The sequence below is a fragment of the Piliocolobus tephrosceles genome, chromosome 8 (genome assembly GCF_002776525.5).
Source record: "Piliocolobus tephrosceles isolate RC106 chromosome 8, ASM277652v3, whole genome shotgun sequence".
NCBI lineage: Eukaryota > Metazoa > Chordata > Mammalia > Primates > Cercopithecidae > Piliocolobus > Piliocolobus tephrosceles.
Window position 1 is genome coordinate 116,400,183 of NC_045441.1, and position 27,976 is coordinate 116,428,158.

General features: G+C 41.4%; 1 protein-coding gene across 11 annotated transcripts in view; it reads right to left on the reverse strand.

Moving 5' to 3' along the window:
* Window positions 1-27,976, reverse strand: part of GRM8 (glutamate metabotropic receptor 8) — an 810,901-nt gene that overhangs the window by 651,393 nt on the left and 131,532 nt on the right. For all 11 annotated transcript variants that reach the window (XR_004229111.1, XR_002733955.1, XM_031936131.1 and 8 more), the window contains one exon: window positions 20,539-20,755. Coding sequence is in view for 9 of the 11 variants with exons in the window: in XM_031936131.1 (XP_031791991.1) it covers window positions 20,539-20,755 (217 nt within the window). In the remaining 2 variants the exon portion in view is untranslated. The remainder of the gene's footprint in view (window positions 1-20,538; window positions 20,756-27,976) is intronic.

Sequence of the window (27,976 nt, forward strand, 5' to 3'; positions counted from 1 at the left end):
GAGCAATCCCAAGCTATGGGAGGGGAGAAACTTTCAGTTTGGCTGAATTTCAGTTTTATTATACAGGACTGGATGTTTTAATAACGGAAATGAGACTTTTCATATATTTAGAAGTGACTAGAGAACTAAGAGTATGAGACCACAGATATCTTCCAGATGGGGATGGGAGAATCCCAGACCTTCACAGGTATAAAATCGGTAGGAAGAGGCAAAATTAAGAAGTTTCTGAAAACAAAAGTCAAACCTTGAGGACATTACACTAAGTGAAATCAGCCAGTTACAGAAAGACAAATACTGCATGACTCCATTTAAATGAGGTATCAAAAATAGTTAATAGCATCAAAATGTGGAATAGTGGTTGCCAGGAACTATGGAAAGAGAAAAATGGGGAGTTCGTTAATCAATGGGCAAAAAGTTTCAGTCAAGCAAGATGAATAAGCTGTAGATATCTACTGTACAACACTGCACCCACAGTAAACACTAATGCAGCATGCTCTTAAAAATTTGTTGGAGTAGAGCTCATGTTTAAGACTTTTTACCATAATAAAATGAAATAAATAAAATAAAATGAAGAATCTGAAAATTTAAAATTTTAAAATAAAGAAGTGGTACTGTGGAGTCTCACTTGTTACATATGCCAGTTACATTGACATTTTAAAAGTCAGTGCTCAATAATAGGGCTCCCCCAGACTGCCTTGTCTGCTTCATAATTCACAGAACACGTAAGGGGGGCTACTGTGCTTCCTGACTATCACCCAGGGAATTCCATTTTTTAATGAAGAAATGAAAAGTAATTTAGAAACCATAAAAAGAAATAAAATATTTTCTTTGAAAATAGAGGACTCAGCCATGTTTATGACAGTAAAACAAAATGTCTATTTCTCTCCTTTTTACCAGGGCTCCTCTGATTTCCATCCAATTAGCTAGTGGTCAGAGCTGACCCATTGCTGAGAAGCCCTATTAAGGGGGCTCTTTGGCTGGTATGCGATATGTGCTATTTTCACTGACTGGACTCAACTGGTGGTGGTGATGATAGTGAGTGAAGTCTGTATTCTGCCACAGATAACTATTGTGTAGGTAGACATGGTTCCTCTCAATAACCATGCAGGTCCTGTCTTCCTCTCTTTGGATCCTCTCAATAACCATGAAGGCCCTGGGTTAATTCCTTTGGTTGCCAACACCCTAGGGCTGGTGAAGACAGCACAAAATGGAGAATCTTTTCAAAGCTGGGGAGAATGCTCCAACAGAAGCTTTTTCTTGTCCTTGAAACTGCTTTGTTGTCATTTAGATGAAGGCCAAAACTATTTTTGACAAATATTATGATGCATGGTTACATTTAGATTCTATTTTTCAGGGGAATTTTGGCTACTGTAACTGAATTAAACATATGTTGATAAAGGTCTTTCATGCCCCAGGCACTGATGAATAAGACCAGGTTGCTAATTCCCCCGAGAAAGTTACAGTCTATGTAGAACGCAGAGATGTCAATGGACTGACACCATACAGCATGTGCAATGGACATCTGTGTGGTTCTCCTGCCAGGCAGCTCTTCTTCTTGTTCTAGGAGAGCATCGCACTTTAGCTTTAAGAAATGACCCCTCTCTGTGGCTTTGACCATATGTTTCAAGTGGAGCTCACCCCAGTTTTCTCTCCCCAGCTCCAGAAATGGGCATATGTCCCATGCATGGCCAAAGTGAATAGCACCTTCCCCAGGCCACAGTGATTGCTTGAGTGATGAACTGTCACTTCTTGTACAGTGGGGGCCAAGCCTCGGACTTCTGCTGGCACAAATGGAAGTGAAGCACATCCTTTCCACTAAAGGTGCTGTATTGGGTTGAATTATATCACCCCAGAAGATATGTCCACCTGGAGCCTCAGAATGTGATCTTTTCTGGAACAAGGTGTTTGCAAACATATTTGTAGTAGGGAATTCGAGATAAGATCATCCTAGAATACAGTGAGCCCTAACTCCAATGACAAATATCCTTATAAGAGACAGAAAAGGAGAAACTACAAATACACAGAGAGAAAGGTGATGTGACAATGGAGCCAGAGACTGGAGTTATGCAGTTACATGCCAGGAATGCCAAGAATTGTTGGCAGCCACCAAAAGCGAGGAGAGAGGGATGGAGCAGATCCTCCCTCAGAGCCTCTGTAAGGAGCCAGCCCTGCCAGCACCTTGATTTCAGACTTCTGGCTCCACAATTGTGGGGGAATAAATTTCTGTTGTTTTGAGCCACCCAGTGTGTGGTGATTTGTTAAGGCAGCTCTGGGAAATGAATACAGTTACTAAGCTGGCAGTATGCAAGCCTACAGCTGCTGGTGGCCATCTTCCCACCATGTGGGCAAAACCCAAGCATACAGCCAGCACACCAGAAAGCAGAGCCCAGAGCTGAAGCAAGATACATTCCTGTAGACTTCATTTTAAAATGTGGAGCTAACCCTGCCTTAGAAGTTAGATTTACTCCTATACTGTTGTAAGTTTCTGGAATTCTCTGTTCTAAATTCCCTCATAGGCTTACATACATTTGAGTCCTGTCTGAGACAGTGAAAGAAATGTTTTCTTTACTAAAGGTACACACACAATGTTGCGATCACAGAATAGAGCTCATCTAACACTACTTAAGGGAATCCAGGAAGGCTTCACTAAGGAAGTATCATTGATGCCGAGTCTTAAATGAAAATTACTCCAGGCAGATCCAGCATGTCCAGCAGATGGAAGAGGGTCAACCCCAGGCACATTAGAAAACGCTCAGGTCATAAGGTGCAGCCCAAGAGCACAGTGGGTGAGGGGAAGAAGAAGCAAAAGCACAAAATTAGGCTGCTTGAGAAGCACTGTTTCTGTGTCCTCCCTGAGATTGACAAAGCAAGGATGAGAAATGCAATTGTAAAAGCCAAAATCTGAAACCTCAGAAGAGAAATAACAAGAGGGAGTAAAAAGGACATGTGCTCTGGAGTCAGAAAGCCCCGGGTTTTTAGCCCATGCGACTACTTACTGACTAGGTTATCTTGGGCTGTTCCATGCTTTTTTGAGCCTTGGTTTTCCCATCTATAAAACAAGGATAATATCACCATCACAGCGTAGTAAAAACTCAACTAGATGGTACATATCAAGTAGGTTCTAATAAATATTAGTTCCCTCTCCTTTCAGTGAATTATCTCAGGAGAATCCTGAATTTGGAGACAATAGGACAGAGAAAGAAGAAGACCCAAGAGAGCCTACATCCTTCACTGAAGCCTTTTTATGACTTTAGTAAGCAAATAATCCACATGGAACAGAATATGGTCTGTGTTAGAATTTATAAATCAAAAGGAGTTTGGTCAAATAATAGTTTCCATTCTTTAAATGAAAGATGAACTCAACTTAATTTTTAGAAACCAAAATCTCGAATCATTCACCCCTACGACCCTTGACTATGTAGACGCTGAAGTGTTTCCAGAATCACTACTGTAGGATGAGAGAACAAAAATTTGCAGAAAACTACATAATGACTAATAAGCCTTAACATAAATTAATAAAAACACAAGACAGTTAAAAAGGCAACAAGAAACATGAGTTAAGGGGAAAACACTTAGAACTATTAAGAACACTCCAAATTTCAGTTCTCCCTAGTGCGCAGGAAAAAATAGCAATAAAATCTCTAAATGAATTTGGTCAAAGAAAACCTTAACAACAACCTGGTGGGGGTGTGGGGGCGGGGGGGGGGCGGGAGGGGAGGGCACTTTTCTTTTCAGCTCTTTTTCACATAAGTATCAGCTGGAGTGGAATTTTGCCAGGAAATAATTCATCTGATATCCCATCTCTGTATCATTCTCTGTGGGATTCTTTCTGGGGAGCCACATTCCGCACACGCCCCTCCCAATCTAAGGGCTCCAGGACACATACTGAGGTTGGCCAAGACGTCTGAAATTAGTTTTGTTTCAATGGCATAGGTCCCCACAGCATCAAGTCATTTCCGTCCTTCATGCCTGGGACCTTGTGACCACTTGTGCCAATACCAGCTTGCTTCCTGCCCTCATTCCCACTCCAGTCCAAGACAATCCCAGCTCTTGCCTGGAGACATGCAATACATTTCTAACAAATCTTCTGCTTCTATCTTGATCCTGCAATCCAGTTTCTGCACATGATCTTCCTAAAGCCTCAGCTGTACCATATCACTCTCCAAACCAAATCCCTTTAAAGGCTTTTACCAGATCTGTAAATTCCCAGCACCTAACAAGTTCTTGGAACTTCATTTGGGTACCAATTATGTGTTGAATGAATGGTGAATAAGCAAGTTCATCAGGACCTGGAGTCATGACTCAATAGCAGAAGCTTTAGACCTCAGGACATCTTGCAGTCATGATTCACATCTCATGTTACATACCTGGAACATTCCAAACCAATTGAAAGAGTAATAATATATTCATCAGATTTATCTACTTCTGATTTTGCATCCATTCTATTTGTCTGACTAGCAGATCTCTGGTTCTTAACCTAAGAATGGTAGATTTAATATCTGGTTCTGGTTTTCAGAGTCAAGTTTAGCAACGTAGGTGTCAATCCTCCTATCATCAACTTAAGCTACTGCTTCTGTTTCCCAACTGAAACCTGGCTCTAATTCTGCTTCCTGGCTCTCCTTCCTTCCCATGTGCCCTCCTGTTGCAGGCACAGGCATGCCCCAGAACCCAGATCCCATGTCTCTCAACTGCTGCTAAACAGGATGAGATGCTGAGCCCTGACCCTAGAGCAGGGTCCCATCCTCTGCTACAGAACACTTTTTATGTGAACGTTAGCCACGCTATCTGACTTTCTCCAAGCTACCTACTTCCTGATGTCCTGTCTCCAGTATGCACTCACCTGCCATGTCCATTTATTCATTCATTCAAGCACTCTCGGATTATCTTCTAGATGGTACAGCTACAGTGCTAATGAAAGATGACTGTGGTATGCTCTCCACCTCTGAAGAAAGAGAAGGAGTAATTTAAAAAGTGGTAAGATGTCTGCATGGGACCTCAGAAACTGACCAGGTGTTCACAGTGGTTCACCTCTTACTTTGCCTTGATAGAACTTTAGTCAGGATTCTCTCCTTCCTACAGGTCCCTGAGTTCTACTTGGCCACAAGCCTGAGTAAGCACTAAACACTGGAACATGGCCCCCTTTTTAGCTTGCACTGAGAATCAGCTGGCCACAGCAGGACAATTCGTGTCAGACCCCACTGATCATCCCCCCATCCCACTGATCACCCCCTCCATACCATCCTACTGATCATCCCCTGTCCCACTGGTCATGTACCCGTACCACTGGTCATGCCACCGTCCCACTGGTCACCCCCCCATCCCACTGGTCATCCCCCCGCCCCACTGGTCACCCCCCCACCACCATCTCACTGATCATTCCCCGCCCCCCGCCATCCCACTGATCATCCCCCCTGTCTCACTGATGACCCCCTACCATCCCACTGATCATCCCCCATCCCACCGGTCAACCCCCAGCCCACCAATCACTTCCCCCGTCCCACCGATCATCCCCCCATCCCACTGGTCATCCCCCAACCACCATCTCACTGATCGTCCCACCTCCCTCTACATCCCACTGGTCACCCCCTGTCCTACTGGTCATTCCCCCATCCCACTGATCACCCCCCCCCCATCCCCACCCCACCGGTCAACCCCCCGCCCCACTGATCATCCCCCCGCCATCCCACTGATCATCCCTCCATTGCTTGCTCCCCTTTTATAATTTTAATCAAGCTTCTGTTATCTCTCCCTACCCTATATAAGAGAAGCCTCTTTCTTTTTGATTTTGTGACACTTGTCAATTTCGGAGGTTGGAGCATTCTCTCTGTGGCAATGGTCTCTCTTCTGAATAAAATCCCTCCTTATCTAAGTCTGGATTTGTTTTCATTGACAGAATACATAGAAGAGAAATCTAACTTAGGTGGGAAAAGGAGGGGATGAAGATTAGAGAAGGCTTCCTGGAAATAAACTGAGAACAGAAGGAAAATAAAACATTAGCTGGGCACAGTGGCCCACGCCTATGATCCCTGCACTTTAGAAGGACGAGGCGGGTGGATCCCTTGAGGCTAGGAGTTTAGATGAGCCTGGGTAACATGGTGAAATCTTGTCTCTACTAAAATAATAATAATAATATAAAAAGATAGCTGGACGTGGTGGTGCATGACTGTAATCTCAGCTACTTGGGAGGCTGAGGTGCGAGAATCGCTTGAATCCAGGAAACGGATGTTTCAGTGAGCCAAGGTTGTGCCACTGCACTACAGCCTGGGTGACAGAGTGAGATTCTGTCTCAGGGAAAAAAAAAAAGAAGGAAAAGAAAATGTTAAAAGAAAACTAACATGGAAGACATGCAGGGATTCCAGGTTGCAGCATGGTATGTGTGACTCTTTTGCCATGTGGCAGTATGTTTAGGTCCTCACCAAGACCACCATCTCTGATCTGTGCTCTGTGAGCCTGAATGGATTTCTTCATGCCACCTGCATCTGGCAATGCTCCCAAACACCGCACCTGGCAAGCTGGCCTAGCTCCTTCCTCGGTCCAGGCCTATTCCTCTGTGTGTGCCCACAAAAACACATGCACACATGTTCTTTCTCATTCAAATGTGTGACCCCTACCCCCAGCATGCCATGGACACCTCAAGTGAACTCCAGCATCTCCAGAACACCCAAGGGGTCAAGTAGTTATTCATATAGATGTAGGCCATCTCCACCTTTTCATGGACTCTCTGTTCATGGCATCTCACTCTGGAGGCTTAGGCAAAATTCCTGTAGCCTAGAGAGATCTGAGACTACAAGGACATGAAAAATGCAAAGAGAGTAAGCTTGGCTGGAAACTGCACGAGGACTGGAAGCAGGTCTGACTCACTCAGCATCATATCCCTACCACCTAGAACAAGGCCCCAACACACAGTAGGGGCTCAAATATTTGTGAAATAAAATGTCATATCAGCTCAAGTGAATAATTCCATCTATCACAGGGTTTCCTCTGACACTATCATCAAGCAACATTTTAAAGGGGAAAACAGTGGTTGCCCTCCACAATATGAAACACACAAGGCTAGCAATGCACTCTGAACATCCCTATTTCCCTTAATGGCCCATTATGCACATGCCAGCCATGATTCACGATGCAAATGTAACTCTAGAGTCGTATGACCGTAAGTACCAATGCCTTGGAAGTGTATCTGAGCTGGTACAAGAGGCATTATTTTTTTTTCCTCACTGCTACAACTGCCAGAAGATATGTTTAAATCACTACTTGAAATTCCTTTCCCAACCAAACCTCTTCCCAGAGCTGTTAACAAGAAACAAAATGTGCTGACTTGAGTTTCACTTTATTTCCATTCCTCTGCCTTCCTCTTGTGGGACCCCCAATGAATCATGAAATGGCTTTGGTCAGGTAAGAGTGAAAAAAGCAAAGCAGCCCAGTCTCTCAAACATGCAGATCCTAGAGGACAGAGACTGCAGCCAAGTTCTATCAACGGACGTAACCCCTGAAATAATTGGCACCTATTTCAATCAACTATTCATCTGATAGCCTTCTGATTTTATTATATTATGAAGCCATTTATTTTCAAGGAAACTATATTTGTTGCTTAGTTGATACATGATGAAGTAAACTGAGAAAACACACTCCTAATTCTCAGGCCAACTCTTTTAGGGCCTATAAAAAATGACATAAATAGATTCTGATGTTGCTTCATTTCTGCAGAAGGGTGTTTTTATATTATGTTCTATCAACACGGTAAGTACAGATTGCATCCTAAAGCTCTCATCTAGTGCTGGAGTTTCCAAATACAATGGCTTTAACAAGGAAATGACTTTGGAAAGGAAAATAAAAGAATGTGATTTCTTTGGGGCTAAGCATGGGAGAGAAGCACACTTCTTGTCATGACTTGCGAGGCATGCAGAGACCAGCTGGCAAGGCTCTGATCACAGAAGCTAATCCCTTAGGGGTAATCCCAGGGCCAAAATTCACCCAAAGAACCAGAACAAATATGGGCTTAGGTCAGAGAGAACTTCATTAATCAGGCTCAATCCGGCAGCCATGATTGAGGAGATGCCATGTAAAAAGGAAAGCAGAGATTGAAGTGATGCTTCTACTTGCCAAGGAATGCCAAATATCACCAGCAAACCACAAGAAGCAAGGACAGAGGCTGGGAGAGATTCCTCCTCACAGCCTCAGGAGGATCCAAGTCTGCTGACACCTTGATCTCAAGTTCCTGGCCCCCAAACTGTGGAGGCCAAATTTCTGTTGCTCAAGCCACCCAGTTTACGGGACTTTGTTACAGCAGCCCTAGCAAACTAATACAGTTGGCAATAGGAGTAAGGTAGCAGGAAAACAAATAACCAAAAACAGGGACCACACAGTTCATGTGAAGCTCCTGGCCCTTTTGAAGCATTTGCACAGGAATCTCTGGGAAAGAGGTTCAAAGTATCACTTGAGGCTAAATTCTCTTACACTTGGGAATTCATTTATTCATTCGTATGACACTAAAAGAACATGATAAATATAAAGACAACAAGTTAGAGGGGGTCAGGGCCCCATACAAGAGCCAGGATTCTGCTCAATGACTTCATGCATAGTCAGACCTTACCAGCTGTGACAGAATAAAGGCAGAGGAGGAGACACTTCAACCCAGTCAGGTAAAGTTGACAAGGAATAGGTAGTGTGTCACGGTCCAAAACCAGCAGGCCAGAATCTGGGGACAGGTCCATCTCCAAGGATCTGAAGTGTAAGTCAAATGCCTGGTGGGACATCACTGTGAGTTTGCAGTGACAGAGAGGGGCTCAGGGTTCACTCTAGGACAACCAAATACAGGGTTCATCATGACAAAACCATTCCAAACCCTGGCAACTTGTGGGTTGATGCTGGGTAGAAGCTGTTGGCCCTGGCTAAGACTCAGGAACGGAACAAAACTGAAATTGCTGCTGGGTAGGGGTGATCATGGAAAACAGGGACTAATACTATCAGGTAAAGCCACACACTGATTGCACGTAAGAGGATACATGAGAGTAATCAGCAATAGATGAAGAAATAAGAACCGTCAAACACTAGATATTTTACACATATTAAACATTTCTCATATATTTATTACATTACAAAGTTGGCATAATATTTTACACTCAACTTTTTGCACTCTTTTTCTTAGGAAACTGGGTTTCTACTCAAGTTGTTTGAATTAATTTAACTCATATGCCACTGTGTACTTCCTTCGAGCTTGGGGTCCATAAGCTGTCCTGTTCCACTGTCTCATGCCAGGTCCTTTCATTATATGAACTGCAGGATGCTCTCTCTCAGGCAGTGTTTTGGAGACAATGCCTCTAAAAGATGCCTCCATTAAGGCAAAGATCACATGAATTTGTAATTGTTTGCATCTCCACCTCCTCTGAAACACAGTGACCTGCTGGAAAGCAAAGACCATGATTTGTCTCTGTATCCTCAAAGCTTAGCACAAGTATCACCTGACACATGCACTATAAATGCTCACTGAATTGATTCATTCTTAAGAAGATTCAAAATGAAAAAGAAGCAAGCAGATTTGGTGAGCCATTTGTGACTGGTATTTCATGAATTCATGTATTTAACTATGGCCAGCACTATGCTAGGTAGTACATTAGTCATGTGAAGAAACAATAAGATTTATCACTGCTAAGGTACGGAGCAAGTTTCAGGAATGGCAAGAATGGGCTGCATTTAATTGAGCACTTAGCCTCTCTGCTGCCTTTTGCTCATTGAACAAATTGGATATATATTCAGGGCAGTAAGAACACTCATAGGCTACCTGCTGGTGTAGATGGGCTCCTTACAAGATACAAATTGAGGCTGGGCGTGGTGGTTCGTGCCTGTAATGCCAGCACTTTGGGAGGCCAAGGCAGATGAATTACATGAGGTCAGGAGTTCAAGACTAGCCTGGCCAACATGGTGAAACCCTCTCTCTCCTAAACATATAAAAACCAGTCAGACGTGGGGGCATGCACCTGTAATCCCAGCTACTTGGGAGACTGAGGCAGGAGACTCGCTTGAACCCAGAAGGCAGAGGGTGCAGAGAGCCGAGATCATGCCACTGCACTTCAGCCTGAGTGACAGAGTGAGACTGGGTCTCAAAAAAAAAAAAAAAAGAAAAGAAAAAATACAAATTGACCATTGTTGAACACTAGCCATGACCCACACATTGTTACGTATGATCTCACTCAATTCTTATACAATTTTTATCCCCATTCTACACCTGAATAAATTGGGGTACAACATGATTAAGTAAGTTACCCAGATCCCTTTGCTACAATATGACAAATCTGGAACATAAACCCAGCCAGTGAGAAGTTCTTAACCACTCCCCAGTGCTGCCTAAGAGATTAGAGTTGGGATGAACCTACAGATTATCGGCTTTGGTATTTGCCAGCAATAAAAACGTGACTTAACATTACAGTAACCCCTGAAGGTTCCCATGCATTATCAAAGATAATGCATAAAGCATGGTTGGAAGTAGCTCTGCCCTTTGGTTCCCAGAGGCTGAGCAAACCTTACCCACAGACTCACATTACTAACACAACCATGAATCTGGTGACAATGGTCATTCAACAGAAATTCACGAAGCACCTGTTACATGCCAGGTACTGTACTGGGTAATGGGGATCTTTCCACTAAGATAAAACATGTCCTGATTGAAGAGATTGACAGAGAAATCGGCACTACAATCAGAGTGGCAAGTGGTACCACAGAGTTACGCACAGGGACTCTGGTAGCACATTGCTAAGGATGAGGCAAAATACCCCAAACTTGTCCTCAAATCTCAACCCTTTTAAAGTGGCAACTGAATGGTCACATTTAAGCAGAAACAACTGTTAGGCGACATGGTAAATAATATTCAATAACCAAGGATGACAAGAATAGGATGGTAGAATACTTAGCCCAGAAGTGGGCGGATGGCATTGAGAACTGGAAGAGAGAAAAGAGAGAGGAGGTGGTCAGGAGTCATTTGAAATCCTCCTCTCTGGTCTTTCATGTAGAATCTTAGCCACATGTAGCTAAGATTGAAGGTAATTAACAGATCAAGCAAAAACACTCTGCCATTTCAAATATCCTACACCCCAGGCAACACACCTACCATCTTTATGATAATATACAGCTTTGTTATGCCTTTGAGGGGAAAATCTGTATTATCCCCATTCCTTTCACTAGTAATACCTGATATTAAATAGCACTTTCGAGTTCATAAAGAACATTCACAAGAATTCTATCACTGGATTATTACTGAGCAGAAATGGCCTCCATTTTACAGACAAGGAAATTAATTCTCAGAGAAGCTTGTTAACAAAATCTCATAATTGAAAAATAGGGATTTAAAGAAGTGCTTCTGACTCCAAGGTTGGTTCTACTGCATCAAACTGCCATTGTTTACTAACAACTTAACTACAGCATAAGAATCACAGGTTTTAAAGCACTTATTTGAATGCTGTTTGCTGTTTCATATTAACAGCAGCTGTTGCTACTTGGCAGTTACTAGGCCCTAAATATTAGGAATGGCTGGGGTGAAGAACAGCTTTGAAATGACACTCTATTTGATCAGGTTCTGCAATAATTGTTAAAATCATATGCACATCCTTTGGATCCCTATAAAGCTTCTACAGTATCACTGCACCTGCAGTTCCAATTTGCAATTTTCTCAGCCCTCCTTTGAAGTTATTCTTGCCAATTACCTGGTGTTAATATTAATTAAATGTGATTTGTAACTCAAAATGTGGTGTTATCAATGGAACTCAGCTGTATGAATACAAAGTAAAATTTTCAATTGAATTAAATTGTTTCCTTTCATTCATAGTATTTTACAACATTAATACTTTTGTCAAATTGATTTTTGCCTGCTGGAAGTCATTTTTCCAAAGCAATGAACATCTGAGGGGAAACGCTGCTCTTTATGTATTCTTTCCTTTCTGTCATTGAAAATACTTTGTTTTAATCTTAAAGTGAATCCATTTCAGTTAACAGAAACTTGTTTCTTGTTTATAATCCAAGAGGGGAAAATACTTTTTTTAAAACTGTACAAAGATACGTTAAAAATATGATCAGTGAACACATTTCGATTATACACTAGGGATGAAATTTTCCTTATTTTATTGCTTGACCCTCACAAAAAAAAAAAAAAAAAAAAAAAAAAAAAACTCCATCAAACTTTTTGGCAACTGTCATTTTATACACACAAAAAATGAACTCATTAAATTGGTTCATTACATTAACATTTCAAACAGAATCTTCCATCCCAACAACTCTCTGGTCTCTTCCAACTCTAAGACGTTAATATTCTGAACATGTCAAACAATAGTCAGAAGCTTCCAGCATTTGCAAATTTAGGGGAGAAAGACACATATAGTAGAATATTTGACAGAATCAGGTCTATTCTGCCCCCTGTAATGTATGCAATGACGACTTGAAGACCTGTCATCTTCAATAAGCCATTCATAAACATGATGACTGATTAAAGAAGGTGTGCCGCCATACTGTGCAAATCTACAATGAAACGATATGTTTTCACATATTCCTTTTATCTTCAGAGATAAAACTTTAGCTTCCTTGCCCCTTATAATGATAGCAGTAGCATTAACATTTATTATCCTGTCTTCTTTTAAAAATAATAAAATAATGTAAGACAAAGAAGAGAAGGAACCTGTCAAAAGACTAAAGGAAGTCATTTATTGAGTCATGAGCCACCAGGCCCAGAGCTTATGATGGAAAAGCATGAGTGAATATTATCAACTCCTTTATTATAATATCAATGAAAACATTATATCAAGGAATTTAAACAAGACAGAAATAGATGACTGTGGACCTAACAGCTAAGGGTTGTGTAACATGTAGGTCTTAACCAGCAGCAACTAAGCTATTCTCTTCCCTCAAACCAAAAGACCAAAGAGGGAAATAAAAATAAATTAGGCCATAAAAACTTCTCTGGATTTATGTAATTTTCCAGGTGTCATCAACGAGAAGTTTCTTGGAATTACACAAAGCGGGGCAGGTGAACAGCAGGTACACACCTGTGTTGGCAGTGTCTATTGTGATCCTATTGGGAAGCTCTCAACTACCTAGGAAAGCCAGACAGACACTGGGATCCCATCACTTACCCCAGTCTGGAACCCTGAATTATCCATTAGGTTACCTCATTTACCCAAGAGTCAGTATTGGGAGAGTAGAATTCCATAACATTCCAAAAGGAACTTGTGAAACGTCTATATTACAGGCTTCTCCATTAACTAAATTCTGTCTGCTTAAGCCCCTCTCATCCTTATTACCAACATGTTGTCCTCCTGGCCCACCTCCCATCTCTATCACTGGAAGCTAACTTTCTGAGTATACCCTCCTTCACCCTCTGTTAAAAAATGAATTATCTCCCAAGAAAAATACATTGAAATCCTAATCCCAGTACCTCAGAATGTGACCTTATTTGGAAAGAGGGTCATTGCAAATGTAGTTAGTTAAGATGAGGTCATACTGGAGTAGTGTGGGCCTTTATTCCAACAGGTCTGCATTATTATAAGAAGAGAAGACGCAGAGACAAACACAAGAAGGAAGAAGATGGTCATGTGATGGTAGAGGCAGAGACTGTAGTGATGCATCAACAAGCCAAGGAATACTATGGATTGTCAGCAAACACCAGAAGCTAACACAGGCAAGGAGGGATTCTCTCCTACAAGTTTCAGAAGCAGCATGGCCCTGCTGACACCTTAATTTTTTATTCCTAGTCTCCAGAACTGTGAGATGACAAACTTCTATTATTTTAAGCCACCTAGTTTACTATATTTTACTATAAAATACCTCCTTTCAAGGACCTCACTTCATGTAGAAACTCTAGCCCTAACCCCAACCCTACTGTGCATGTTCAGCTATGCATTCTGGCAAACATTCCTGTTTTCTTATGAAGCACTGCTCAACGTTGTTAAATTTTTTTTCTGAGGAGCTCCTTTTATCATCTCCAATAATTGAAGTCTTCTTCAAAGGACACTGAGAGCCCTCCCATGACCATAAACCCATGAAAACAGAACACTCCATCATACTGTTACCTCCCCATTGCAATGTCTAGGCCATTATTCCCACACTGTATTAGTCTGTTCTCACAATGCTAATAAAGACATACCCAAGACTGAGTAATTTATAAAGGAAAGAGGTTTAACTGACTCACAATTCCACATGGCTGGGGGTGGCCTCACAATCACAGTGGAAGGCAAATGAGGGACAAAGTCACGTCTTACATGGTGGCAGGCAAGAATGCTTGTGCAGGAGAACTCCCATTTATTAAACCATCAAATCTCATGAGACTTATTCATTACCATGAGAACAGTATGGGGGAAACCACCCCCATGATTCAATGATCTCCACCTTGCCCCACCCTTGACACATGGGGATTATTATAAGTCAAGGTGAGATTTGGGTGGGGACACAGCCAAACCATATCACACACCTTTATATGAAAACTTCTCTCCATGAGTCCATCCTCATTCCCCTTTACTTCTCACCTTAGCAACCACCTTTCCATCCTCAATTTTATGAGAATGAACTTTGATCTATATCTCAGTTCCTGCTTGGCTCTAGATCAATGTTCCTTGCTATTCTTCTCCACAAAGCTATGTACTATTACCTAAAGTTTACTGTGTTCATTTTACTGTCTCTTTTCTGTTTACGGTACCTGCCTTTTCCTAGTTGCCCAGGTATACAATTTCAAGTTCAACTTTAACTTCTTTCATACCTTCAAGCTCTGCGTCCAATCAGTTACAAAATTCCATAGACTTCACCTCACAAATGACCCCCAAGTCTGTCTCCTCTTCCATTTCTATTATCGCTGCCCTGTATCAGGCCAAGATTTTTATTGGAATGGCCCCTGAACTGGTCTCCTTGTCTTTTACTTCTCATAGTACAACTTTAAATATACATTCTGATAGATCCCCCTCTCCTCAGCAGTTTCCTCCTAATATAATCTGAATATTTGTCCCTACCCAAAGCTCATGTGCAATTGTAATCCCCAATGCTGAAGGTGGGGCCTGGTGGGAGGTGCTGGGTCCTGGGGGCAGAGCCCTCATGGCTTGGTGCTATCTTCAGGATGGTGAGTTCCCACAAGATCTGGTGGCTGAAATGTGTGTTGCATCTCCCCCATTCCCAACTGTCTCTTGCTCTTGCTTTCATTATGTGGTGTGCTTGTTCCTGCTTTACCTTCTATGATGACTATAAACCTCAAAAGGCCTCCCCAGGAGCAGATGCTGCTATGCTTCCTGTACAGCCTGAAGAACCATGAGCCAATTAAACCCCTTTTCTCATAAATTACCCAGTCTTGGGTGTTTCTTTAGAGGAATGCAAGAACAGCCTAATACAGAAGATTGGTGCTGAGGGGTGGTGCATTGCTATAAAGATACCTGAAAATGTGGAAGTGACTTTGAAACTGGGTAACAGGCAGAGGCTGGAAGAGTTTGGAGGGCTCAGAAGAAGATAGGAAGATGAGGGAAAGTTTGTACCTTCTTAGAGACCAGTTAAATGGTTTTCACCAAAATGGTAATAGTGATATGGACAGTGAAATCCTGGCTATTGAGGTCTCAGATGGAAATGCAGGACTTACTGGAATCTGGAGCAAAGGTTACCTGTGTTATGCCTTAGCAAATAACTTGGCTGCATTCTCTTCATGCCTTAGGGCTCTGTGGAAGTTTGAACTTGAAAGTAATGACCTAGGGTATATGGTAGAAGAAATTTCTATGCAGCAAATCATTCAAAATGTGGCCTGGCTGCTTTTAATAACCTACACTCAGATGTGGGAGCAAAGGAATGACTTAAAGCTGCAACTTATATTTAAAAGGGAAGCAGGGTATAAAAGTTTGGGAAATGTATACCGTAGCCATGGGCAGAAAAAGAAAAAGCTTTTTCAAGAGAGGAATTCAAGCAGGCTGTGGAGCAACCACTTGCTAGAGATATTTGCATAACTAAAAGGAGCCAAGTCCTAATATCTAAGACAATGGGGGAAAGGCCTCCATGGCATTTCAGAGACCTTCATAGCAGTCCCTCCTATCACAGCCTAGAGGCATAGGAGGGAAGAGTCCTTTCATGGGCCAGGTCCAGGGCCCCATTGCCCTGTGCAGCCTCAGGACACTGTTACCCACATCCCAGCCACTCCAGCTCTAGCCTTGGCTCAAAGGGCCTCAGATATTGCTCATGCCAGTGCTCTGGAGAGTACGAGCCACTATAAACCTTGGCAGCCCCCATGTGGCATTAAGCTTGCAAGTGCACAGAGTTCAAGAGTGATGAGGCTTGGCACCCTCTGCCTACATTTCAGAGGATGTATGGAAAAGCCTAGGCACCCAGGCAGAAGCCTGCTGATGGGGCAGAGCCCTCACAGAAAACCTCTACAAGGGCAGTGCCAAGGGGAAATGTGGGGTTGGAGCCCCCACACAGAGTCCTCAGTGGGACACTGCCAAATGGAGCTGTTAGAAAGAGGCCATCTTCCAGACTCCAGAATAGTAGATCCACCAGCAGTTTGCACTCGGTGCCTGGAATAGCTGCAGGTACTCAACAACTTATGAGAGAAGACACAAGGGCTGAACCCTGAAAAGCCACAGGGGTGGAGCTGCCTAAGGCCTTGGGAGCCCACCCCTCACAACAGTGTGCCCTGGATGTGGGACATGGAGTCAAAGGGAACTATTTTGGAGCTTTAAGATGTAATAACTTCCCTGCTGTGTTTTGAAGTTTTGAACTTGCACGGAGCCTACAGCCCCCTTCTTTTGGCAATTTCTTCCTTTTGGAACAGGAATGTTTATCCAATGCCTCTACTCACATTGTATCTTAGGAGTAAATAACTTGTTTTTTATTTTATAGGCTCATAGGTGGAAAGGACTTGCTTTGTCTCAGATGAGACTTTGAACTTGGACATCTTTTTTTTGTTGAGATGGAGTCTTGGTCTGTAACCCAGGTTGAAGTGCATTGGTGTAATGTCAGCTCACTGTAACCTCCACCTCCCAGGTTCAAGCAGTTCTCTGCCTCAACCTCCCAAGTAGCTGGGACAGCAGGTACATGCCTCCATGCCTGGCTAATTTTTAGTAGAGACTGGGTTTCACCATGTTGGCCAGGCTGGTCTCAAACTCCACCTCAGCCTCCCAAAGTGCTGGGATTACAAGCATGAGCCATCACACCCAGCATGGACTTTTGAGTTAATGCTACAATGAGTTGACATTTGGGGGGACTATTGGGAAGGCATAATTGTATTTTGCAATGTGAAAAGGACATGAGATTTGAGAGGAGCCAGGGTGGAATGATATAGTTTGGATATTTATTGCCACCCAAATCTCACGTCGAAATGTAATCCCCGGTGATGGAGGCAGGGCCTGGTGGAAGGTGTTTGGGTCATGTGGCGGATCTCTTGTCACCTGGTGCTGTCTTCAAGATAGTGAGTTCTCACAAAATTTGGTCATTTAAAAGTGTGTTGCATCTCCTTCCTTTGCTCCTGCTTCACCTTCTGCCACGATTGTAAGCCTCCTGAAGCCTCCCCAGAAATGGATGCCACTATGCTTCCTGTACAGCCCACAGAACCATGAGCCAATTAAACCTCTTTTCTCATAAATTACTCACTTTCAGGGATTTCTTTATAGCAATGCAGAATGGCCTAGCACACCTCCATTGTCTAGAAAACTAAGGATAAAATAAACAACCCATGATTTGAAATAATCATGTGTCTATGTCAAGCCTTCCAATTTTGTCTCCCATACTTCACTAGACAAACTATGCTCCAGTCAGTAAAACTGTGCTATTTGCTGATACCAAATATGTTTTTTTTTCCTTCTCCAGCAATAATCCTATAGTCAAGAGATGCCTTGGGATGACACTACAACAGCTGGGATATCAAGGGGCTATTTGTCTTTATCAAGTGTCTCCTGGCCCTCTCCCCTTCAGAAAGATCTCAACTAGGGAAAAGCCATCACTGAGGTCTGATCATGACCACCATACACTCATAAACTTCATTCTCCCAGATTAACAAAGGAGACTGCCCCAAGTCTGATTTTGTTAAAATGAAAAACATTCTAATCAAACCATAGAAGCAATTTATCACTAAACCAATTTTCATTTCACCATCACTCCATTATGATCTGCTTGAGTTAATCAGAGTAAGACAGAGGAAGCCTCAATTTACACTGAAATTTCTTAGTAATCGATGTTGCTAAAGAGAAATTCAGAACAAAGTACAGAGAACACTATGAGTTGGGGAAGTATACAATTTTATTAATGGGCAGACACTCCAAAATAAATTAATGTATACATCTCCTTCAGTCAAGCTACCGAGGTTTTTTTAAAAACACACTACTAACATGGTGACAGATGTCATCAGTGTTGTAGTAAGAACTGCAAATGTTACAGAACTAATGAATTTTCATTAGAGACATCAGATAATTTCAGAATGGGTTAAGTTGCTACCATTTGCCATTCCCATTAATATCATTGTCATATAAAAGGTTTAATTTTCAGCTATTTTTGTTCTAGATAAAAATCTTTGTCATTAAAATGAGGGATGATTTTGATATTTAATATATTCCATGGCATACTCCAGTGTGGTACTAATTTGGCCTTTTCAGTATTCTGCATATTAATTGACAATCCATCCCTCCTCCATTCCCCAGATAAGTAAGAACTGAAATAGAATGGACAACCAATCAAGTCACAGAATACTGAAAAGATCAACACAGAAGAAATGTGTTGCTCTAATCAAGAGCATATACAAGGCACCAAAATTATTTTCTCCCATGCTAATGACTATGATAGAAACAGGAATAATGAATGGCACCATCTAAATCCTTTTATGCGACAGTATTATCAAAGCATAGCAATGCTCCCTAAAAAATAAAAACTAAGTATTTCTTATTTTAGTCAAAAGAATAAAACTGTGGTTTCACTTAACTTTTAGAACAATGCATTTTGTCAGATTCTGCAACAATTGGCAGACTATGTCCTGTTTTGAATTTTTTATAGGAATCTATCTCATGCACACAAAATGTGTCCTCAAGTTGCAGAATGTCCAGGATCACTGCAGAAAACTTATTTCAATACATACTCTATTAGTTTCCTTCTCTTGTTGAATTATCACTCTGGTAAGAACTGACATCAGTTGCTTAAATAATACATTAACGCTGTTTCCAGAAGCTATTGTTTTCATTTGAGTGGGCATTTCCTCTAAAGATAAACTTTAGATTTTTATCCAAGAAGATAATATAATTTGTCATAATTTAAAGATCAATTGAATGTTTTGACTCTGTTTTATAGCAGTAATGATATAAATTCCCAGAGAGCAAAGATTATGGCATCATGCACACTTACAGCAGGTGTGAACAGTTGTCCAATTAAATCAATTAGCCCAATCTTTCCAACAAGACCAGGCCTTTTATACATTTTCTGCAATAGCACAAATGTAGAACAAATGTTAAAGATACTAGATATTGTGTATTATAATTTTCTATGCCCTACTATGTACAGAAAAGCTTGCAGTCATCTGCAAATCTCTCAAGTGAAAATCCTATTTCAATAACATCAGACTTTTTGTCCTTGGTAATTATGGTTAAGCCCAAATCACTCCCATGATCTTTTTCTGAGTCGAGGCCTCTAAGAAAAACAATAAATTTATCAACATAATGTCTTTCTACAGGCTCAAAATTACTGAGAAACAATCAATGGACACTTTAATCTTTCAACAAAATATTATTACTCTTATGGAAAAATTCATTCATTCTTAATAAGAATAATAGTACTTAAGTAACAATAACATATTTCATTCGCAAAGATATGTTGTTGACAAATCAGCAGTTAAGATCTGTGCTCTAAGTTGTTCCTTTGCTTTGCTCTGTGTTTTCAAAGTAGTGGAATGGATTTATAACCTCATTGGTACATATACAAGATGGTGAAATGCCTAGACACTTGAATAAGCACCTTGAAAAAAAGCCCAGGATGGAGGTCAGCAGTACCTTGTTGTAAACAAGTTTTTACATCTTGCCCTTCACCACACCCTAAGCTTCAGAGTTTTCGTTAAGAATAAAAATGCAAAGAAGTCAAACATGACAATAAGAATATTGCTTAAGTATAGCCTTGGGGGCTTCTTCAGCATTGTTTTAAGATGATTACTAGACTTAATCCCTCTAGTGTTGGATGTTAAATTCCATTGACTTTTTTTTTAATTTAATGACTTGCTAATGTAAACTTCCATCTAGAACAATCAAATAGTATGTCATTTATTCAAATTTACAGTGCCTCTAATGTGCCAGCAAACTCCCTTGTCAAAACAGACAACTTTAAAAAATGTTCACTTGAGTCAGGAGCCCTACTTCCTAAATTAGCACCAAAATGTCACCTTGATAGGCCTATGAACAACAAAATCATTTATAATAAACCCAGCTTCCCTCTAGAGTGGACAGCCTAGTTCATGCATCTGTAGGAGTTCTAATTATTCCCTACAGATAAGAGAGCACTTGGAGATGCTCAGGCATCAGCAATCTGTCGCCTCCAAATACAATCATCCGATAAATATATGCTTACCAATCTCCCTCGAGATCTGAGTGAAGGCCTCCACACCGCTCTCACCATAGTTCCCCTCAGAAGCCAGTGTCGACACATAATTCCATCCCAGTGCTGTCACGATGTCCACCATGGCTTGGGCTTGGTAGGAGTCAGGCGGGACCACTCGAGAGAAAAAGTCATACCTGGTGTTATCACTTAGCTCTGGGGCTGTGGATGCATAGCTGATTTGAGGTATCTGCAAAACAAATGATGGGTCATTTCAACCCATAAAGAATCTTGAAGAATGATGGATTGTCATACGAGCTAAACAGCCAAGGCTATACCAGAAACCTAGACGTATCAGCCTGAAGCCAAAATACAGTTTTATGACTACCAATTTAATTAGAAAGTATTTCTGAATGATCCATAGGCTTACTTTCTCTCAATGAACAATATTTTTACACATTGAGAAAATTTCTAAAAAATGAGAAAGAATTTCAGTTTGCTTTAGTTTCCATTGTTTCTGGAGCCAAAGCAAAACATTTGTGCTTTTTGTTGATGTTGCTTTTTTAGTCTGTACATGATAAGCTCTGGTGCAGAAACAAGAGAAAAACGAAGGTATATGCATCAGAAAAGGTCACCTCTGAAACTGGCTTTGGCTTTATAGGACATGAATGCTATACAATGACTAACAGGGAATTTAATATGAGATTTTTTTTACTCTTGATGCCATTTCAGTCTTAAGACTACATTTTTAGTAAATTATTTTAAATATAAAGTTTTGCAAGTCTATTGACTGTTTATTGATATAATCAGAGTGCCACAAAAAGATTTGAGAATTGCCAGCAACCACATATCCTCTCATAGAAACATCTTTCTAACCCCATCCAAAACATCACAGAAAAGGGAATCCAGACCATAAATTCTTTAGAAGAAGAGACTATTTTTCTTTTAATGGGGTGAATTGCCAGAAATTTTTCAAAACGAGGAATCTTATGTCATTTCTCAATAATGTAGGAGAGTGAGCTATGTGGTTGTGTCTAGTAACCCCTCTGCTGCCATGTTGTGGTATGAGTGAAAGTTCAGAGGTCAAAATGACTCCAAGACGTCCTAATTCAGGTAGCTTGGTTGAAGATGCAGGTTTGACTTGTACATAAAAAAATTAACTTTGTGCTACACCACTTGCTGCAGCTAACGTCAGTGCACAGAGGATGTCAGAGGTTGCAGTTCCATCTTTCCCCACAGGGCTGCACACTCTGGGATCCAATAGTCCCCACTACAGTCTAGACAAATGATTCCCAATCTATATAGACATTTCAACTCTACCCTTGATATATTTGTAAAGCTCTCAACATCTAAATAACCTTCCTAAGTCTAGAGAGTCCTATTCCATACTGGGGACCAGTGAAATGACAGTGAAGTCCCTAAAACATAAAAGTCACCCCGGGAGCAGCGGCAGAGCAATGCGCTTGGAGCTGTCCAGGGTGCTGACTATTCATTAGGCTTCCGTGTAACTTGGATCCACCTACATTGGCCATAACAGTGAGTACCCAGAATAGCGTGGCCCATTTAACCCCAAATTCTTTCTGGTTCTGTTCTCCTAGTGGGGACCGTGTTAACTTACTTGTTAACACTGTGGGACCATGAAAACCATCTGACCCATCTCATCCTGCCCTTTGCCTTCTCTGCCAGATATACTGGCCTTATCTTGACAAACTTTTCCCCTGGTCAGAGATTTTGTTTGTTTGTTTGTTTGTTTGTTTGTTTGTTTGTTTTGAGAAGGAGTCTAGCTCTGTCGCCCAGACTGGAGTGCAGTGGCGCAATCTCGGCTCACTGCAAGCTCCGCCTCCCAGGTTCACGCCATTCTCCTGCCTCAGCCTTCCAAGTAGCTGGGACTGCAGGCGCCCGCCACCACACCCAGCTAATTTTTTGTGTTTTTAGTAGAGACGAAGTTTCACCATGTTAGCCAGGATGGTCTCGATCTCCTGATCTCGTGATCCACCCGCCTCGGCCCCCCAAAGTGCTGGGATTACAGGCATGAGCCTTTGCACCCAGCCTCTTCTGGTTAGATTTTGTGCCTCCATAGCACATGACTACTCTCAAGGACACCCCTCCTAATCTCAAACCACACACCAAATCTTGCCCTTTTTCACCTTTTCTTGTTTGTTTTCAGAGGACCTGGGAAGGAAACCATAGATAACTTAGTGAGATCTAAGTCTTACTAGGTAAAAATTTCCCAAATATCAAAAGCATGTGCATTCCTATATTCTAATGAAAGTAAGTTAGCCATCTGACTTTCACTTTAGAAGAAATTCTGTGTATGTGCAAGTATGGGTTGTGTGGGCGGAAGGGAATAGGGGAGCATTCTATAGCAAATTCTATAGCACTATACCATTTCTTTGTCCTATTTGGATACTGATATTCCCACTTCCTGAGCTACTAAGAGTCCAGCAGTAAAATGACTTATGCAACTCCCACCCTGACTATAATAATGAGCCACCCTTTCTAAAAATGAGCAGAAAGTGTGAAAATTGAGTGTTTGAAACCAAAACTAATTATCTCAAATTACTACCTTCAGTCAGTCACTTCCAGGCTGTTTAATTAGCAGTCAGCCTCATGTTTAGGATTAATTAAACAGGTGTAAAGGGTATATAAAATAAAAGCGCAGATAGAAGATGGTTGTTTGATTCAATAATGGACTTTCTCCCCAAAGTCTTGAAGAGTTTTCTCTTTGCAGATCAATGTGTGGGAAAGTAATGTGAGAGTATGTGCTTGTATGTTTATTTTTTCAGTCTACAATAATACACATCAGGGTACATGCATAGTATTTCAAGACAAGTTTTCAAGTTTTCATGTGTCACATCTCATTTTTATTTTGTTGTGGTAGACCACTAAGCATTGATTGGTTCATTAAGCATTTTAATTTCTGTGCCAGCATCCCCAGTATTTCTACCATCCGCAAATTAAATCCCTACTGGCAACTGAAGTAGAAATTTTTTAAAGACCTGGAATGTTTCCTTTTCTTATCCCTACATCAAATCCACTCTAACTACCCCCTTAACCTTGGAGGTTTCATCTACCAGAAACACAACAATGGAAAAAAAATGTGGTGAATGGTGAAGAGAAGTGAAGAAAAAAAATGAGAGGAAAAAGAAGGAAAGCATACCAAGAAAAGAAGTTGCTAAGAAAAGCACCCATTATCAGTTCCCCCATCCTTTAAAAAAAGTAGTGTCTTTTATAAGCCTGTGTTAACTCCCATCGCCAATGTAAAGGATAAAATCCAAACTCTTCGGTCTGGTTCGCAAAGATCATCAGATTCTGTCTCATCTTCCTCCCCTGACCTATACCTTCTCTCCATATTCTCACAGCATCTGCACCCTTCCCCATACCAGGGAGATTTAATACTCTCCTCTACCTAATGATCCTCTATACAAACTCAATATCCAGCTCAAAAGTCATCTCCTTCTTGGGACAGTTTCACTGACTCCATCGGGCAGAGCTGTCTTTTGCTATTCCTGCCTTCCAAAGTCTCCACCATCTAACATTAGAATAATGATTGTGCTGGCTTATGATCCTCTCAAGACCAAACAGGGTCTCTGTTTATTTGGTATCCCCAACACCAGGCAGAGCAATTGCTCAATGAATGTTTGAGGGCAATTAATTTATTAAACTGCTACAGGAAATTTAATACAGCTTCTTCCCCACCACTTCCTCCCTTGCATTCCACCAAAATATTGTGCAGGCTATTCTCCATTTGACCTTCCTGATCCTTCCCTATCCCGCCAAAGACCCAAGGAGGCTGTTCTCTATGACCATACTGACTGGGCTTCCTTGCCTCTGGCTTCTAGTGGAGTTTGTCCTGGAGGCACCAGCAGAATATGGGAGGGCGAGGGGAGACAGAAAGAAGTTAGAGTATTTATCCCCCAGCTTCTTCTTCCACTGACTCAGTGATTCTCCACCTAACCCCTCACTGACAGCTAAAGCTTTTGCCAGATTCCAGTGACTACTCTGTACCATTGCTCCTGTAGGGTCTCCCCACTGTTGTTGGCTCCTGAGCACTTCATCATCCCTTGTTTTCTCTAACTGTGCCCACATTTAAAATAGTCTTTTTGTGAACTGCTCTTCCATTACCTCTGGGTGTGCCAGAAGCCTGATGAACACTCCCCTATGACAAGTCTCTGTAGAAGACAACACTGCTGTGGCTCCCAAACCTCAGCCCTACCCTAACCTCTTAGCCCTTCTCCAGTCACCTGACCTTCCAGCCTTCTCTACCACTGTCCTTACGTGGCATTCTCCTTCATTTCCCTAAGGCATCCTATTGCATATTTGAAAACACCTGTCATTTTACTTTTCTTCATTTCTCATTTTCTTTGTGCTGAGGCTTCATAAAAATATCATATGTGCTTAAATAAGGCCATATTTCTATTACTCAAATAAAGCATATTTGAGTCAATTAATTATACAACTCAGGACACTCATCATCCCCTTTTTTTAAAAAAAAAGTTGCTTTAGATTCCACTTTTCTAATAATTCTTTTGGTTAGGAAAAACCCTTTTTCTTCTCTCACTACATTCTCACTTCAGCCCACAGAAGAGGAGATTCCTACCCCCCAACCCCACCCTCTTTGGGAGCTCCAGAACAAATATTTCCTCTCTCACTCTCCATTCCTTTACTGACCTTCCCCAACATGGAGGGGGGAAGAAACTGAAGCCAGAGTTCTACGTTTATTGGGCAAAAGGGGATAGCAGGCTCTCCCTTTATTCTCTGACCTGTCCACATACATCTCAGGCTTCTTTTCTCTATAATGTCAAGAGACCACACAGGGCCTCAATTCTTGGAAAGGAAGCCCACCCTCTTCTCTCCATATTCCACTGGCAACCAGACATTTGAGAAATACTTGAAGTCCATGCTACTCATTGCAAGTGAACTTTAAGTCTTCTGTGCAGGCAGAAGTGGGTCCCAAGGTTGAGATATGGGGCAAGAGTAGGAGGCACAGGTTCAAGCTGAATTATCTGCAATGTAGCTCTTAACAGAAAGTCATGTGCCTGGGGAGTTATTTGGTGCTTGCCCAGCTGTTAATAAAGCTAATTACTTGATCTTCATTTAACTAGCTATTCTGTGAATATTGGACTTGCAGACTCTAAGAAATTCCAAAAATTTTACTTAGAGCTGAAGAAGATTACAATTATATTTCAAAAGAAATTTATTTACATATATTATTAATAGAAATTAGCAGAGATTATTGTCTTCTAGTGTCTGTTCTCCTTCTAGATGAAACCTCCAATTTTTACCTAGCCACCCAGAACATGACTATACTTCCTAGCCTTCCTTGCAATGGAAAGTGAAGCTTCTGAAAAGGATCCTTAAAGGGAAAAGGCATGCCTTTTTCATGCTCCTCCCTCTTTCTTGCTGGCAAGAATTTGGACATAATGCATGGAGCTCCATTAGCTATCTTGGGCTATGAGCTAGCCATGGTGGAGCAAAAAGTCACACCCTAGTCCAAGCCACTGTGATATCTGGATTCCTAAAGCCACTTGACTCTTCTTCCTGCTTCCATTCATGCCCTTCTCAAATCTACGCTACACCAGCAAGAAAACTGATATTTTACAAAAATAGATCTTAGAAGCTGGGTGCAGTGGCTCATGCCTGTAATCCCAGCACTTTGGGAGGCTGAGGTGGGCAGATCACCTGAGGTCAGGAGTTTGAGACCAGCCTGGTCAACATGGTGAAACCCCATCTCTACTAAAAATACCAAAAATTAGCCAGGTGTAGTGGTGGGTGCCTGTAATCCCAGCTACTCAGGAGGCTGAGACAGGAGAATCGTTTGAACCCAGGAGTCAGAGGTTGCAGTGAGCCGAAATCACACCATTGCAATCCAGCCTGGGCAACAAGAGCGAAACTCCATCTCAAAAAAAAAAAAAAAAAAAATAGATCTAGAAAAATCTTGCTTAGGGTCCTTCAATCATTTCCCCATTGCCCTTAGAATACAGCCCAAACCTCTTGTCACAGGATCCTTTGAACTAGCAACTGACCACCTATCCCTCTCACTCACCTGATCCAACCACACTGGCTTCCTTTTGGTTTCACCTCCAGCACTCATACATATCACCACATACATTTTCCCAAGCAAGTCCTTCCTGGCCTTTCTCATCTTTCAGCCTCAGCTCAACAGACCTTCCCTGACCACCTCATGTAGTGTTGTCTCTTTACCTTCCATTATGATCTCATCACACTACTTATTTCCTTCCTCTTTCACAACCTGCATTAATGTGTGTATTCTGTTTCCCCTACTAACATGTAGACTCCACAGGGTTATTTTCTGCATTGTTTACAGATGTAAGATGAGATCCTAGGAGACAGTAGGTGTTCAATAAATATTCATTGAAAGTAAAATGAACCCATCCATCCATTAATCAAGAACTCCTTTTATTATTTTCTTCCATATATCCTAACTCTGAAAGATTTTACTACAAAACTATTTAAGTTAAAAGACCACCCATTTCCCATATTATTTTTAAATCAAAGATCTGTTAAGCTACAAAACTTCTGATCAGCACAAGGTACCTGGTTTTTTTTTTTTGTTTTTTGTTTTTTTTTTACCAAGCTGAAGTGATAGAATTCCATTTCAAATCACCAAAGTACCGCTTCAGTTGTAGTCTGTGCAGTCTCCTCGTAGGGAAGTGTACAACTGCCATTTTGCTTTTTGAAATGCCAAAAAAAATGGCCATGAAAGCTTCATAACTATCTTGGCAAACACATTGACAGTCCATGGACTTCAGTGTGTCATTAAAGAAGAACAAAAATTACATTTCTAATCAAAGGCCAATATCATAGGTTATTTAATCATTTACCCCTTCTTGCTTATCTTTATCTGTAAGACAGATATTCCAGACAGGGAAAAAAGTGCTTACATCTCCCCCAAACCAACTGTGTCTCTCCATGTTGCCTTCACTGAGCCTTACTGTACGTGACTGAGTGATGAAATAAAGGATTTCTGAGGCTCCAAGGGGCTCAGAGACTTTTAGATACCAGAAATACTCTTTTTGGGGCCCAAGGAAGTTACAACTTCAGCTGCCTTAAGGTTTCCCACTGCTTGCACATCAAAATATTGCAATAAGCTTGAAACTTCCCTTGTCTATTCAGAATGCCATAAGTTTTGCATCTGTTCACCACAGTTACTGGTTTGCTAAAGATCCCAAGGAAGCCAAGACATCCCTGACAAGGCTAGCAAAAAGCCACCTAAAGAACAGCTTAGAGGAAGCCCCTCCCGATTCTAGGAAATTTCAATCTTTATGCAAGAAACTTGCACACAACTGAGTACAGGTTTGCAAACAGAAGACAATTTAAGACCTGAATTATACATTTTCGCCATCAAAAAGGGTTTTTTTTTTTTTTTCTGGTTTTCATCCCCCCCGCCAAGAAAAGGTTTTTGTTCTCTGCAAACAACCTTGTCCATTGATCATGGAACTTAATTGGT